General features: G+C 34.5%; 1 protein-coding gene across 4 annotated transcripts in view; it reads right to left on the reverse strand.

Moving 5' to 3' along the window:
* Nucleotides 1–1200: 1200 nt before the first annotated feature.
* The window catches only part of LOC136037416 (P2R1A-PPP2R2A-interacting phosphatase regulator 1-like), a 32719-nt gene continuing 18323 nt past the window's right edge, over nucleotides 1201–15596 (reverse strand). For all 4 annotated transcript variants that reach the window (XM_065720178.1, XM_065720181.1, XM_065720179.1 and 1 more), the window contains exons 4-7: nucleotides 12568–12714; nucleotides 9036–9265; nucleotides 5110–5280; nucleotides 1201–2380 (exon numbers count right to left, since the gene is read on the reverse strand). In XM_065720178.1, coding sequence (XP_065576250.1) covers nucleotides 1936–2380; nucleotides 5110–5280; nucleotides 9036–9265; nucleotides 12568–12714 — 993 coding nt within the window. In that variant the 3' untranslated portion in view covers nucleotides 1201–1935. The remainder of the gene's footprint in view (nucleotides 2381–5109; nucleotides 5281–9035; nucleotides 9266–12567; nucleotides 12715–15596) is intronic.

Below are 15596 nucleotides of genomic sequence, written 5' to 3' on the forward strand. Positions count from 1 at the left end.
AACTGCTTCGCTCTGCTTGCTACAACTGGCAGCTGCTGCAATGCAAGCAGAAGCTGCATTGCGGCTCAGCTCAGCACGCGCTGTAATGAAATCACATTTATTTCGCTCAGACGATGTCAAATTCTTTTTTTTTATAGCTCCTATCCATGGTTCAATAATTGTTCTGCATCCATTTCGACTTTTCTAGCTTGACATGTTTCACATGATTTCAAGGAAAAGCCAATCAGAAAGAAATGCAAATGGAAAATGGCTTTTGATCTAACGGAAAATAAGGTATTTATCAAAATGTACATAATTTCACTTACACGTCATCAAAACTTACTATAACTGAGAATTGAACTGTCAAAAGTCGAGTGAAATATAAACTACGCATGTACACAGGGGGGAGGGGTCATCCAAAATTCATTTTTTTCCAAACCTGCTCAATTTCTACACTTTAACTTTCAATTTTGACAACATGATTCTCCGCCCCCTTCTGTTCATGCTAGAAACTAAACCTTGCAATTAAGAATAATTTGCATACTATTTTTACATGTTCCAACAGTAGGTACAAACCATTTTGCGTAAAGTCAAGAGTTGAGAGCACAATAGTCCTAACTACCAACAGTTTTAACTGCACAATTGTCCTACTTTCCTAAAAAAAAGGAAGAAAAATAAGACTAATTAGAATATTTGCAGGTTTTCTTATGTAAAAGTTATAAATTGAACCTTAAAAAACGGGCACGATTCACAGTTTAGGCTGAAGGGAACAGGGGTTCAAAAGCTAATATCCTAAGGAGCGGGGATCTCAAAAATACTCTTCAAATGTTATCTGTACTTTGTTTTATATACAAATTTTCTGCTTTAGGGGAGAACATGGCCACCTAAACCCACCTCTGCAGCTAAGCCTACATCCTCTGTCTCCACGACAAAGCAAGCCAATATGCATAAAACGTAATCGTAATAAGTGAAGAAAAAAAAAAAAAAAAAAAAAAAACCGCTTCCAATAAACTATGAAATCAAACGTTACAAACCCTCCGACAATTCAAAAAGAGGTTCTTCGGATTTCTTCTAATTCCCCTTATTGTCACAGGCAATGAACTTCTGTAGTTAAATTATTTTGCCTGAATACAAGTGTATATCCTGGACTTTTGTTCAGGAGGAGGGGGGGGGTTAGAAAATGTTTCTTTAAAAGACACAGGAACAATTTGGTTATATCCATTTTGGTTACGTTTTTACGAGTCAGACAATTTTTTTTTTTTTGGGGGGGGGGGGGTCAAACTCGTGCCTGAATAATAGACTTAGGAGTGTAGAGTAAAACCACATTTTATATGGAAATTGACCGTGTTATTTTTTAATATTTATATGATGGGAAAGTAAATTCAGCCAACTGGGCTTGTGAGTAGTCGTTTTGAAATAAACCATTCATTCATTCAAACACTTGGGGGGCTTTTTTCGAAGCTTTATACACTCAGTCAAAATTGATACTGATAGAATTGATTTTGATTATAGAATACGATAAATAGAATAATGGAACACATAATGATATTCTATTCTATATTTTATATATGCATATATTTTTATTATATATATACGTACATATTATCATTTCTTTGTTTCTTATTTCAAATTATTTCATCTTTTTATCATACTTAGTATCACTGAACTTTTATATACAAACTGTATTTTTTACAGATTTTAATTATAGGATACGATAAATGGAGTAATAGCATAATAATTTGATAATAATAAGAAATTGATATATGATAGGATATAACAGATAATACATAAACAAATAACTTGATAATATATATAAAAGGATAGAATGATAGTAGAAAATGGAATCTCAGGTCTATTGTGCTCCCATTTGCAAAAACAGAATATTAATAGCAACACGACCATTGAAACACTTAACAGATATGGCTAGATTAATATCGCAATTAGCATAGATGTCAGTTAAGTCTGACTCGATTCAACATTCATAAGCTGTTCTACCGGTGCACTGTTATCGCAGCCACTAGCCCCAACTTCCATTGCATTATCCCCACTAATTGTCTCAGAGCCATCTACGCAGTCCATTTTCACTCGAGGAGATGGCGCTCTAAACGAAGAACTAAACGCTTTCCCGATTTCAAGAGATTTTGGCCTACAAAGGCCCATTGATCTGAATGGATTACTTTGCAAGGAGTCACCACTATCAGGTCCAGGGCTTGAGATGGCACGAGGGCTAGGAGCAGTAAAAGACCCAGGACTAGGAACAGAAAGAGGGCTATCAACTGGCTTGAATGTGTGGATAGATGCAGGAGATGCAGGTGATTCTAACGTATATGGCGATTCTGGAGTTCCAATTGATCCTGAAGAGGCAGCCCCTCCCGAGCCTGATAAACAATCTAAGGTACTTCTGAAAGAGAACTTGTAAAAACTTCATTGAATTTAAGATGACAAAACTAAAGGCTATGAGCCTGTAAACCCTATAAACCAAAAAACTTTGTCAGATATCTATGTCCATGGATGATAGATGACAAAGCTAATGACTATGAAACCACAAACGTTATAAATAAATATATAATACATATAATAAAATACATAATACTTAAAGGCTATAAAGCAGACCATGATAATTAGTTAAAAGCAAAAACTAGCACCAGACAGTGGGAATATTTTGCCCAATAGCAGGATTGTGGGAATGAGAAATTCGCTTGTCTTCGTACAAACGATTGAAAACACTTTTCATCTGTAAACATCGAAACATAGGAAAAGTTTTAGGTATAATTTTTTTTCCAAAGTGGGAAACTTTCTGCGGCGGAATTTCTAAGCACTTTTATTTATTTCCAAACACTTCCAGAACTGCTGTCACTCATTGAACAAAATTCATTGTCATTGAACTCATTGTCATTGAACTCATTGACAAAAACAAATGTTAATAGTGCACAAAAGTAATGCTCTTCTTTAATCATTAAAAAATTCTTTTTTTTAATTATTAAAATGATTATTAAATAATTATAAATTAATTAATTAATTATTAAAATAATTATTAAAATAATTAAAAATTCTTCTTTAAAAATTAAATGTATCACCAGTGTATCATGTATCACCTTGCCAGAGGGTAGGTTTAAAATGCAACCTTTTTTAAGGCGACGCCGAAAGCATTCGCGATTCCCTCCTCTCCTGGATCGTGTTCCAGTCTTATCCCCCTGCAAACCCAGTGCAGAGCAGCATACCCCAGGTATCTATCCCTCAAAAGTCCCCCTTGTCCCAGGTACCTTCGCGTGTTCGGTCGACCCGAACACGCCCATGCTCTTTGGTATACACTGATTGTAAAGAGGAGCATTGCCTTTTGTGCACTTTTATTTTCCCACTTTTTCCATTTTTATTTTCCCATGCTCTTTGGTATACACTGATTGTAAAGAGGAGCATTGCCTTTTGTGCACTTTTATTTTCCCACTTTTTCCATTTTCATTTTCCACTTTATTTTATTTTCCCATACTCTTTGGTATACACTGATTGTAAGGAGGAGCATTACCTTTTGTGCACTATGGACATTCCTTTTCGTCTTGTTCAATGAGTAACAGCATGAGTATTTATTTGTTTTGTTTTTAATTTGTTTTTTTCTCTTTCTTTCTCTCGTGTGTTTAGTTAGATAATTTTATTTAAATTTTTTTCTTTAGAGTTTTTTTTCGTTGAAAAAGGCTCCCGGACATGGAGTCAAAATATTCGTTTTTTATTAATTAATGTTTTATTGTGTTTTTTATTCCGGTTTTTTTTCCCAGTGCTTTATTAAAATTAAACCAATTTCTTCTCTCTTAATTTTTTGTAAATGGAAAAACATTCTGGTCTAAGAAATTATTTACCTAAGAAACTACCAATCTAATCTTATCTATTTTTTAATTTTACGACTTCTTCTGCTGTTTAGACCCCCCCCTCCTATATATATATATATATATATATATATATATATATATATATATATATATATATATATATATATATATATATATATATATATATATATATATATATATATATATATATATATATATATATATATATATATATATATATATATATATATATATATATATATATATATATATATATATATATATATATATATATATATATATATATATATATATATATATATATATATATATATATATATATATATATATATATATATATATATATATATATATATATATATATATATATATATATATATATATATATATATATATATATATATATATATATATATATATATATATATATATATATATATATATATATATATATATATATATATATATATATATATATATATATATATATATATATATATATATATATATATATATAGAATTACTCGTATATATTTAGACTCCGAAACGGCAAACAAAATCCAGTTCAACACAAGCCTAATGCTAGCGGTTATGCCTAGGAAACTACCAGTCTAATGTTAACTATTTTTGAAATGTACGGTTTCTTCAGCTGTCTTGACTCCCGCCCCCTCTCCTCAAAAAATTTTTGAATCAAAAACAGCTTGCAAGTCAATAAAAGTAAATACTTTGAACTTACTTCTTCATTCTTTTTTAATTCAGTTCAATTCCTCTCCAATTAAAAAAAATAGAAATAGAAATAAAGCAAAATCCGTTCGGGGTTATAATAAACTAATAGACTGATTGGGACCTTCTCGTATTCAATTTTTTTGATTGTCTATCATTAAATATATCAGCCATATTTTGGAATGGGACAGCCACATTATTAAGCACACTTTACATATGTAAATAAATAGCAATTTTTTTTAGAGGGGAGGGGTCAGAGGAACGTCCAAAGTAGTTTTAACACTTCTCTTGATAGAGAAAATATTCGAAAATCGTTTGACCCCTTGTTTGAGGGTGTGCCACTTATCCAAGGTTAGACACACCTTCCCCAAATACGTTGTTAGAGGGTATGCAACTTACCCAAGGTTTGATATAGCCTCCCTAGATCCCTTGTTTGAGGGTGTGCCACTTACCCAAGGTTAGGCATAGCCTCCCTAAATCCATTGTTCGAGGGTATGCGACTTACCCAAGGTTTGATACAGCGGATAGCCTCAATAAATCCCTTGTTCGAGGGTATGCAACTTACCCTAGGTTAGACATAGCCATCCCTTTATCAGTATTCCACACAAAAGGATTTTGATTGGAAGACATAAGCCTTTTTGAAGGCGTTAGGCAGCCATCCAGTGCGTCTAAATCACACTTACGCTTAACAGCTCCTAGCTGACTCGCTCGAAGTGCTATTGGACTCATACTCCTTCTGCAAAATAAACTTAGTCAAGGTTTTGCCAATAGACAGTGTTTCCACATTGGCGTTCTTAATTTTCGTAGCTTTGGTCAAATTTCTCTTTCTTACTGGAACTAAATTTAAAAGCAAAAATTTGAAGGGACACACAGAGATAAGACTGAATTTTACATACATTGAATGCGACAGTTTTAGGTCTTTAGTTCGGTTCGGATATATTTCCTTTGAAACTACTTTAAAAATTTCCAAAGTTTACCATTTGGTTAATTAAAAAATGTTAATTTTTAGAGACATTAGAAATTTGAAAGTGAAAAACTTTTTCATGGTGGACGTTACTTGCCTAAACCACAAAGAATAAAACAGGGATCCTTAGTCACGAATGAAGGAGCTATGGACCATGTCTCTTCAAGATTCAATGATTCTTGTGAATTTTCCGTAGTTTTGACACAAATAATGAAAAATGAGGGGAAAAAAATCCGAATAACTTTGAAAATTTTGACTGGAATATATAATAGCCATCCCAATTATATGTTTCTACCTTATCCTACGGTTCGTCAATTCCTAACAGCTCCTAAGTGATCTTCTCTAAGTACTATTGGGCTCACTCCCCTGCAAAATAGAAATTAGTCACGACGTAACCCATAGACCGTGTTCCCACGTCAGGACTTACTTAATCAAATATTGATTATTGCAGATTGAGATAATTAATCTCATTTGGAAGTACCAAGAGCATGAAATGTGAACGTTCGAGCTGGTTATGGGGAAACTTATACAAATATATATCCGTTAAAAAAACATGGAGAATTGTGAATTCAATTTTTTATGAAAAGCACCGCCATATTTGCGATTTCTGATAGCAGTAGCAAAAAAAAAATTACCATTAAAAACTTAAGACAGAGTGTCTTTCGGAATCAAGAAACGGTTAATGTTTCAATTTTTACGAATGAAAAACGTTGCCAATTTAACTAATTATTCTGGTTCATTTATTTCAATGGTTAAATGTGGCAACAGTGGCCAAAATAGAGTACTACCCAAGAAACTTCATAATTTTGAAACAGCCAAAAAGAAAATTTCAGAAATGGCAATTTTAAGTAACGAATAGACCTATGGTGGGTAGTGGCGTAATTTCGTCAAAGTCTGCGAGAGGGGGGAAAGTTGGAGCCAATTTTCCGAAATCAAGTGAAAATGACAGTGAAAACTGAAAAATAAGCCATATAGCAAGCTATGGTATGTAATATAGTAAGCCATATAGTATATGGTATATAGTAAGCCATATAGCCATATAGTAAGCCATATAGTATGCATAAAGGCAAGGTTATATTAAAGAAAATTGACCCGTTTCTGTGGATGCTCGAATTATGCAGCTATCTTAGTTTAGACAAGATATTTGAAGAAACTAAATTTCAGCTGGGGGGACAAGCTGGGGTCTGGGAAGAGGGAAACCGAGGTGTGGAATGGGCATTTACCCCCCTCCCCGCCCCATAGCAAATTACACCCCTGAAGATGGGTCCAAGGGGCATAAAAGTTTTTCATTTTAATGTCCTCGGTACGGTAACACTTATTGCCGGTTGAGCTATCAAAATTTATTCTTTGAGTGTTCATATTTTACAAATTTTGAGATTTTTACAAAGAAAATGGTTTATTGCTCGCAAAATGTTCGTAAATACCAAAGAAAATACTAAATCTGTCAACCCCTTTCGCAAATACTATTAAGGAATTTCTTTATTAGTAAGTCTGTAAAGGATCTTGGCCATGTGACCTCATAACAATATTAGAAACAAATTAATTTGTTTAGCTCCTTAAAAAATTGAATTTTGAGTGCAAACTAAAGCTTAAGAAAAGGGAAAAAAGGAGATTACTTTCCTACAATCAAACAGTTCGTGAGCCGGGTGAAGAGCGACCCGGCTCAATAGCAACCGAAACTCTAAAAAATGGAATTTCGATACCAATAGTTACATCAACAGAATCGCATTTTAATGCTGATTTTGAATATATATCAAGATCAGTTATACCCATCAAATGTTACGAGCATGAGAAAATTTGCCTCATTTTAGTAAACAGCGGAAAACATCCCGAAAATCACACCATCAGATTTAGCGTATCAGAGAACCTTATTGTAGAAGTTTCAAGCTCCTATCTACAAAAATGTGGAAGTTCGAATTTTTTGCCAGAAGACAGATCACAGATGCGTGTTTATTTTATATTTTTTTGCCCCAGGGGTGATCATATCGACTGAGTGGTCCTAGAATGTAGCGAGAGGGCTCATTCTAACGCAAATTAAAAGTTCTAGTGCCCTTTTTAAGTGACCTAAAAAATTGGAGGGCACCTAGGCCCCATCCCACGCTCATTTTTTCCCCAAAAGTCACCGGATCAAAATTCTGAGATAGCCATTTTATCCACCATAGTCGAAAACCTAATACCTATGTCTTTAGGGACGACTTACTCCCCGCAGTCTCCGTGGGAGGGGCAGCAAGTTACAAACTTTTACCTGTGTTTACATACAGTAATGGTTACTGGGAAGTGTACAGACGTTTTCAGAGGGATTTTTTTGGTTTAGTGGGGAGAGTTGAGGAGGGGGGGGGGGTTACGTGGGAAGATATTTCCATGCAGGAACTTCTCTTGGGGGAAGAAAATCTAAATGAAGGGGGCGCAGGATTTTCTAGCATTATTTGAAAAAACAATGAAAAAATAAATATGAAAAGTTTTTCCAACTGAAAGTTGAAACGCATATGAGGGGTTTACCTCCTCGTTATACCTCAATCTTTTCGCTAAAATATTTTTAGTAATTTCAACTATTTATTCTACGGCCTTTGGGATTCAGAGATCATTCTTAAGGAATTAGGACAAAATTTAAGCTGTAGTGTAAAGAGCGAGGTATTGACGAGGGTAGAGCCCCCTCATATACGTAATAAAAACATACGAATATAGAAATTCGTTGCATAAGTTAATTCGTAAATTACGTATATTTTTTACCAATGAAAATGTTTGTAAAAATTAAAAGTTCTAGTTGCCTTCTTAAGTAGTCGAAAAATTGGAGGGCAACTAGGCCTCCTCCCTCGCTCCTTTTTTCTCAAAATCTTCCGATTAATTGCAATTAATTAATATGCAAATTTCGTTTTAATTATTTATCTGCGGAGAGCCAAGATCAAAACATGCATTAATTCAAAAACGTCCAGAAGTTAAATAAAAAAACAAGTTTTTTTTTTAATGAAAGTAAGGAACAACATTAAAACTTAAAACAAACAGAAATTACTCCGTATACGAAAGGGGCTTTTCCTCCTCTACACCCCGCTCTTTATGCTTAAGTTTCTTACTGTTTCAAAAAGTAGAGTTAAGAAAAAGAGTCAAACTTTAGCGTAAAGACTGGGGCGTTGAGGAGGAAAAGCCCCTTTCATATATGGAATAATTTCTGTTTGTTTTAAGTTTTAATGTTGCTCCTTACTTTCATTTAAAAAAACTTGTTTTTTTTATTTAATTTTCTGGTAAAAGGGAAGCTTAAATTAAGGGATGCTCAGTAACGTATTCTCATAAGCCAATCAAAATATTCTTCCAGGGAATACCAAAAAAGGCAATTACTCCGACTTTTTAAATCCGATTGTTTCTCTGTAAGTTTTAAGCCAGTAAATAAAAAAAAACTTAAATTCCACATGATTGGTTCTACTGTGTGGAATTCAATCCCAATAACAAGAACGAAAACTTTCGAACCGCAAGATTATTTTGCAAGTAAACTCTCAAATTTCTCTGTAGCTAAGCATAAAACCTGTAATTACCTGGTGACCACAGTTTTCCTTGTAGGACTTGGGCTTGGAGTAGGCGAGTACGACACATTTCTGACAGCAATCTGCATACTCGGTGAAAAACATTGTCTTCCGCTCGATCTTGTCGGCGAAGGGTTTGAGTGAAAGGGGGCAAAGGCTCCCCCATTTGGCATAGCTATAGTCAAAGGGTCACCGCTACAGGAAGAACCTGGTCTCCGGCAGTCTTTACCTTCATCATCAATCTGTCAATTAGAATAAAGGTGCGTAATTATAACAAACGCGGTGATTTACTACACACTATACTAAAGTAGCGCATGCACTAGCAATACTATTGCTGTCGTGAAGTGGTGTGCTAAAAAGTGAAATAATGTTTGTACGGTCAAAACGTAAGGTCAAATATAATAGGTCAAAATATATAAATACATAAAGTCAAAATAATATGAAGCCAAGATATAATCGCTAATCTGTTAGCTCATTAGATATGCTACTATCAAAAAGTCCCGAGCCTCACATTCGGGGCAACTTCCAAAAATTCGGTTTATTTTGAAGAAAAGCATTAATTTTTGCTCAAAAATTTTTTAGCCATTTTTTTAAATGAACATAAAAAAAAACTTAGAGAGCAGGACAATTCGTTTTTTTTAAGATTCTTTCAACGAAAAGACCAAAAAGGTATTCCATAACAACTGATATTTTATTTTGATGTTGACTCTCGTAACGAGATATTATTGGAATGCTGTACCACCAGTAGTGAAACTTGGCCATATCTATCCTACAGCATTGCCCAAAAATACAGTCACACCATTTACCAATACCAGGACAAAACAAACTTTAGCCATAGTGGAGAGTGATCACACCTCTGTCAGAAGTTTAATAACTCATAAAAATTCAGGAGGGGAGAAGGGTTGGCGATTTTTTTTCGAATCTTCGAATAAAAATAACAAAAAAGGTATTCCTTAATAATATACATTTCTTTACATTTTCTTTTTATGTTGACTCTCGTAACGAGAGATTATTGGAACGTCGTACCATCAGTACTGAAACTAGCATTGCCCGAAATGCGGTCATACCATTTACCAATATCAGAATAAAACAAACTTGAGCTATTGTAGAGTGATCAAGCTTCTGCCAGCAGGGCACTATTTTATAAAAATGTAGGGTGGGGTGGGGTTGGCACATCTTCTTTCTTTTAATGAATATACAAAAAAAGATCAAAAATCTAGGGAGGAGGGCAATTTGGGTTTCTTAGATTATTTCAATGAAAATACCCAAAATGGTATTTTCAAAATCGTCGTGTCAGGAATGCGATCACCCGCAAAAAGCAATGGTTAATATGACAGGACCATAAGTTATAGGACTCTACTCTGTTTGTAACTGAACTAACATTGCTAAGAGTATATTGTAATGTAAAAAACACAAAGAATAAATCACATTTCAAATTCCTTTAAATTGAACTGAGACTGTACAGCATATTCTTAATTAGCTGATTTAATTTTCTATACTTGCAATTTATCCCAATTAATTCATCAACTAATTAACTCGCCATTACCAGATATTATGATTAACCAGTACTGAAATTATTTACACACTACTTGGCATCACCATTATTCTTACATGGTACAGTGAAACCTGGATAATTGATATGAAAAGGGTTTTTTCCAATTTAACAATAATACAGAAGCTAATTGGGGTATTTTTGAATTAGCCAGGCTCATACCTACAAAAAGAATACCGGAAAAATAAGCCACAAAACTTGTTTTTATACACAGCACATGATTTGAAGGGAGGGAGGGTATCAGGGCTCACGACCTTGTAATCATGTAGACTAAAGTCTGTACATGGTCCGGGTTTCAACAGGGTATAACCCACCCATCGTTCTGCTAAAAATTATCTGAAAAGTATTCCCTTTTATGTGGGTTGTTTGTATAATTGAGGATCCGTACTAATGGTGCTGTAAGTCTGGCACTAAAATTGACAGTCTAGTCCCCTATGCGTGAATAGTGATTTTAAAACCTTTGAATACCTACTTTGATAGAAGTCAAACATCAGAAATGGAATTTATGCTTGTTACACTTTTACTGAGGCCGATCATGAAGTTGGTGGGGGGATACTTAGTGGAGGGATTTTAAACCAACGCCCTAAAAAATATGTAGACCAAATCTTTACACGAGTCCTCCCCCTAAATTACGACCACGCATTCTATACGATGAGGCAAACAAAAAATAATATAAAAAACCAAAACAAAAAGTGAGCTTTTTCCAATTAAATTTCAAAATCCTCATACCTAATAATCATTGTTGCCAGCATCTGAAGTTGAACATGGATTTGAAATCTTTATGTTTATCGTTTAATCTTTTATTATAGTTTTTTGGTTTTATTACTTTTTTATTTTGTTCATTGTTTTAATTTTAATATTATTTCCATTAACTTTCTATTCATTTTTATTCATATTTTTATTATTTTTTCTTTTGCGAAAAGTTTTTGTTATCTGATCGTTGGACTATTTCAAACAAAATGACAATCTCAAAATTTTTATCAGTTGCATTTGGGGAAACGATGGTGCGTGTATGTGTGTGGGGAAGAGGGTAGATGCCCGCCAATCCCTTTTAACTCACAAAAAGATTACTAGAACTTTAAATTTTCAATCAAATGAGCCACCTCAAAAGTTTATACGACCTCCACTTACATAAAAACCTTATATGCCCCCGGGCGTTTTTGTGTACACCTGAGTGTTTATTATCTGATGTCTGAACTATATTCAACAAAATAGTTGTCTCAAACCTTTTATCGGATGGGTTTGGGGAAAAAGAGCGTGGAAGAGCTAGTTGCCCTTCGATCTGTTTGGAATTTTTAAAAATGAACTAGAACTTTCAATTTCCAATCAAATAAGCCTTGTCTAATGTTTATACGAGCATCCTTTCTATAAGCGCCATAAATGCCACAAGGGCATAACTTACTAAGCCTGCTCATGGGGGATTGTGTCAACCCCGGAGTTTTTGTTACATGATCTTTGAACTACTTTTAACAAAATGGCTATCTCAACATTTTTATCAGGACGTATTTGAGGGAAAAAGGCCGTGGGGGAGGGGAGGGGCTAGTTGCCTTCTGATCACTTTTGACTCTTAAAAAGGGCACTAGAATTTCCTATTTCCATCGAATGAGCCCTCTCTGAAGTTTGTACGACGACCCATCCATATGAAGTGCCTCTGGGAAAAAAAAAATATTGGAGCCATACGGCCTTTACTACAGGCAACGCTATTGCCTCTGATTTTTATTCTACTCTATTTAGTCCTTAGTGAATATTTTATCGATCTTCACAATTCATTGTAACGATTCTTGTAATATTTCCTGACAAGACCACGCCTACCTTTCATAAAAACAACAATAGCCAAGAAGTTCACCCATATTAATAGCATTACCTATTGGTTCTTCACGCAACGACCTAAACAGACTAAGTCAAACAGAATGTATTCTTTTTTAGCTCCATTACAAGAAGACCTTTTTTCTCCTGTTAGGATATAACTTTTATTAGGTGAATACTACTAACCAATGAAAGGTCTTCCCATGACTGTGACATTTGAATCGCAGATAAACATTCTCTTTCTTTTGTAACTTCTCGAACTAACACATCAGAACTTTCTTGCTGTCTGAGCTGAACTACCCTAGATGGCGGCTTTTTACTACAATGACCACCCTGAAAAGAAGAAAAAGACAATGAAAAAATTTAGCTCTGCCAGTGAACTATTATTTTTCATTTAAAAAATTTGATTTCTATTTTAAGAATAAGTTTTCATTGCATAGCGAAAAACGAAGTCAAATTCTCTTGAAAAAATTTCTCAAAAGTCACTTTACCGAAAAAGAAAAACGATTTGCCTTACATTCAATAAACTTTTTACAACAACAAAACAGGATAATGCAGAAATTATGAATTTTCAAGGAGAAGAATGGGGGGGGGGGGGGGGGAGGGGCGATTTTGTGTCTCAATTCCATTAGGTTCATAATTATGAAAGAAGCTGCTAAAATAACGATTGGCTTTACTTCACTCACGTTTTCAAGTAGCGTTTAACGAGAATACTTTTTATATAAATTGTTTATTTTAAACTAAGAGTGTTACGTCGCAATTTCTGTTTATGCAATGTCGCAATTGAGATCAACTTTCGCCATTACGTAAAATCACATATTTACACTAACTCTCGGGTTTACCTCATATTGTATTATTGCAACTTTGAAGTTTCGTAATGCCAAAATGAACTATTCAAGATTTATAGTTGATTTTGACGAATTTCATTTTAAGTGATTCCCAGCGTAACCCCCAGTGATTCCCAGCATAGGGTGCAGGCCCCATCGGTTGGGCATGGTCAGGACATGCACCCTCTGGCTGACTATACTTCCGAGCTTAAATTTTGAAAAAAAAAAACATTTTTCATGTAAATGACGTCACGTCCATATGCATTTAAAGAGAAAGAAAAATACATAATAGTACTGCAACACAGTCCTGTGGTGGCGCAGTGGATTTGACCTTAGCTTGGTAATACGGGACCCAGAGATCGAATCAAGCTGCAGGAATGCTCTGCAGGGCCGACGTAGGGACCTTAGTAGTCAAGAAGCGTCGTCAATTCTTGACTAAGGGCGACCAAAAAAACCGAAGTTAATGGCCTTTTCAGCTTCCTTGAGTGAATACATCTAAAATTTTTAATAACAAAATTAAATATCACTAGCATAAGGATTTTAGAAACTCGTTGGTGGGCCATGACTGAATAACGTTTGGGAGCCTGATTTATCGGTTTAAGATTTTTAATAAAAACAAAGATTGTAACGGAATTGAAGACTTTTATAATTGATACTGTTTGGTGCAGCTGACTTAAAGCACCAAGGACGGTAAACATGTTGAAATTAACAAATTACAATTAGTTGAAATTAACAAATTCAACTAATTGAATTTGTTGAATGGAAACTAACATAGAACCATATATCTTAAGAAAATTAGGTACAAAACGGCGATGCAATTTTTCAATTCAAAAAGACCTCCAAATGCAATTTTTGATAATAACGCACGACAAGTCTAATAAAAAAAAGAGATGTGGATGTAAAACCAGTGGAAAAATTGATGCTATACTTTGTAAATTGAAACTTCGGTACATGTTTTGTACATTGTACATTGAGAAATAAAAATAAGAAATCAGTGGAAAAAAAAAATGGCACCAAACAGCTTAAGAAAATGCAGCTTTTTTGTGGCACAATTCTTATGGGTACTTAAAAAAAGAAGTTTTGATTTACATTCTGATATGGTCTCTGCATATTTTCTAAGACCTTTCATTAGATACTATCATCCCTGGTAAACAAAAAAAAATGAAAATAAATATCTTTCTTCTTAAAAAAAAACAACCGTAAATTCTATATTTTTTACGTTGAAACTTTTGTATATATTTTTTACACTGAGGAAATAAAGATAAAACAAGAAAAATCAGAGGAAAAAAACTAAAAAAGGCTAAAAAAAAGGCACCAAACAGCTTAAGAAGATGCAGCTTTTCTATGACAAAACTTTTATTGCTACTTAAAAAAAAGAGCTATTGATTTACGTTCTGATGAGGTCTCTGCATATTTTCTAAGACCTTTCATAGCTTTTGTAAATATTTTGAAAATTGTACATTGAAGAAATAAAAATAACAAGAGCTAAGAGCTCATATGGCACTTGTGACGAGGCCGGAAGAGCCAAGAGCTCATATGGCATGAGCTCTAGCAAAATTCTAAGAATCAATAGATTGATTTAAAAGAAAAATCAGAGGCTTAATGCCGGTCAGGATTTAAGAAAAGAGCTATGAGACACGAGGTCCTTCTAAATATCAAAATTCAATACGATCCGATCACCCACTCGTAAATTAAAAATACCTCATTTTTTCTAATTTTTCCTCTCCCTTCAGCCCCCAGATAGTCGAACCGGAGAAAACGACTTTATCAAGTCAATTTGTGCAGGTTCCTGACACACCTACCAATTTTAATCGTCCTAGCACGTCCAGAAGCACCAAACTCGTCAAAGCACTGGACCCCTCCTCCTAACTCCCCCAAAGAGAGCGGACACAATCCGGTTTTGTCAATCCCGCATCTACGACATTCGCTTATTCTAACCACCAAGTTTCATCCCGATCTCTCCACTCTCAGCGTTTTCCAAGATTTCGGGTTCCCATCTCCAACTCCCCCAAATGTCACCGGATCTGGTCGTGATTTAGAATAAGAGCTCTGAAGCACAAGACCCTTCTAAATATCAAGTTTCATTAAGATCTAATCATCCGTTTGTAAGTTACAAATTTCTCATTTTTTCTAATTATTCCAAATTAACCCCCCCCCCCCCAACTCCCCCAAAGAGAGTGGATCCGGTCCGGTTATATCAGTCACGTATCTTGGACTTGTGCTTATTCTTTCCACCTAGTTTCATCCTGATCCCTCCACTCTAAGCCTTTTCCAAGATTTCCAGTTTCCCCCGCCCCAACTCCCCTCCCCCCAATTACACAAATTTCATTAAGATCACTCCTTCGTAAGTTAAAATACCTCATTTTTTCTAATTTTTCATAATTAACC

Source organism: Artemia franciscana, chromosome 16 (genome assembly GCF_032884065.1).
Source record: "Artemia franciscana chromosome 16, ASM3288406v1, whole genome shotgun sequence".
Lineage (NCBI taxonomy): Eukaryota > Metazoa > Arthropoda > Branchiopoda > Anostraca > Artemiidae > Artemia > Artemia franciscana.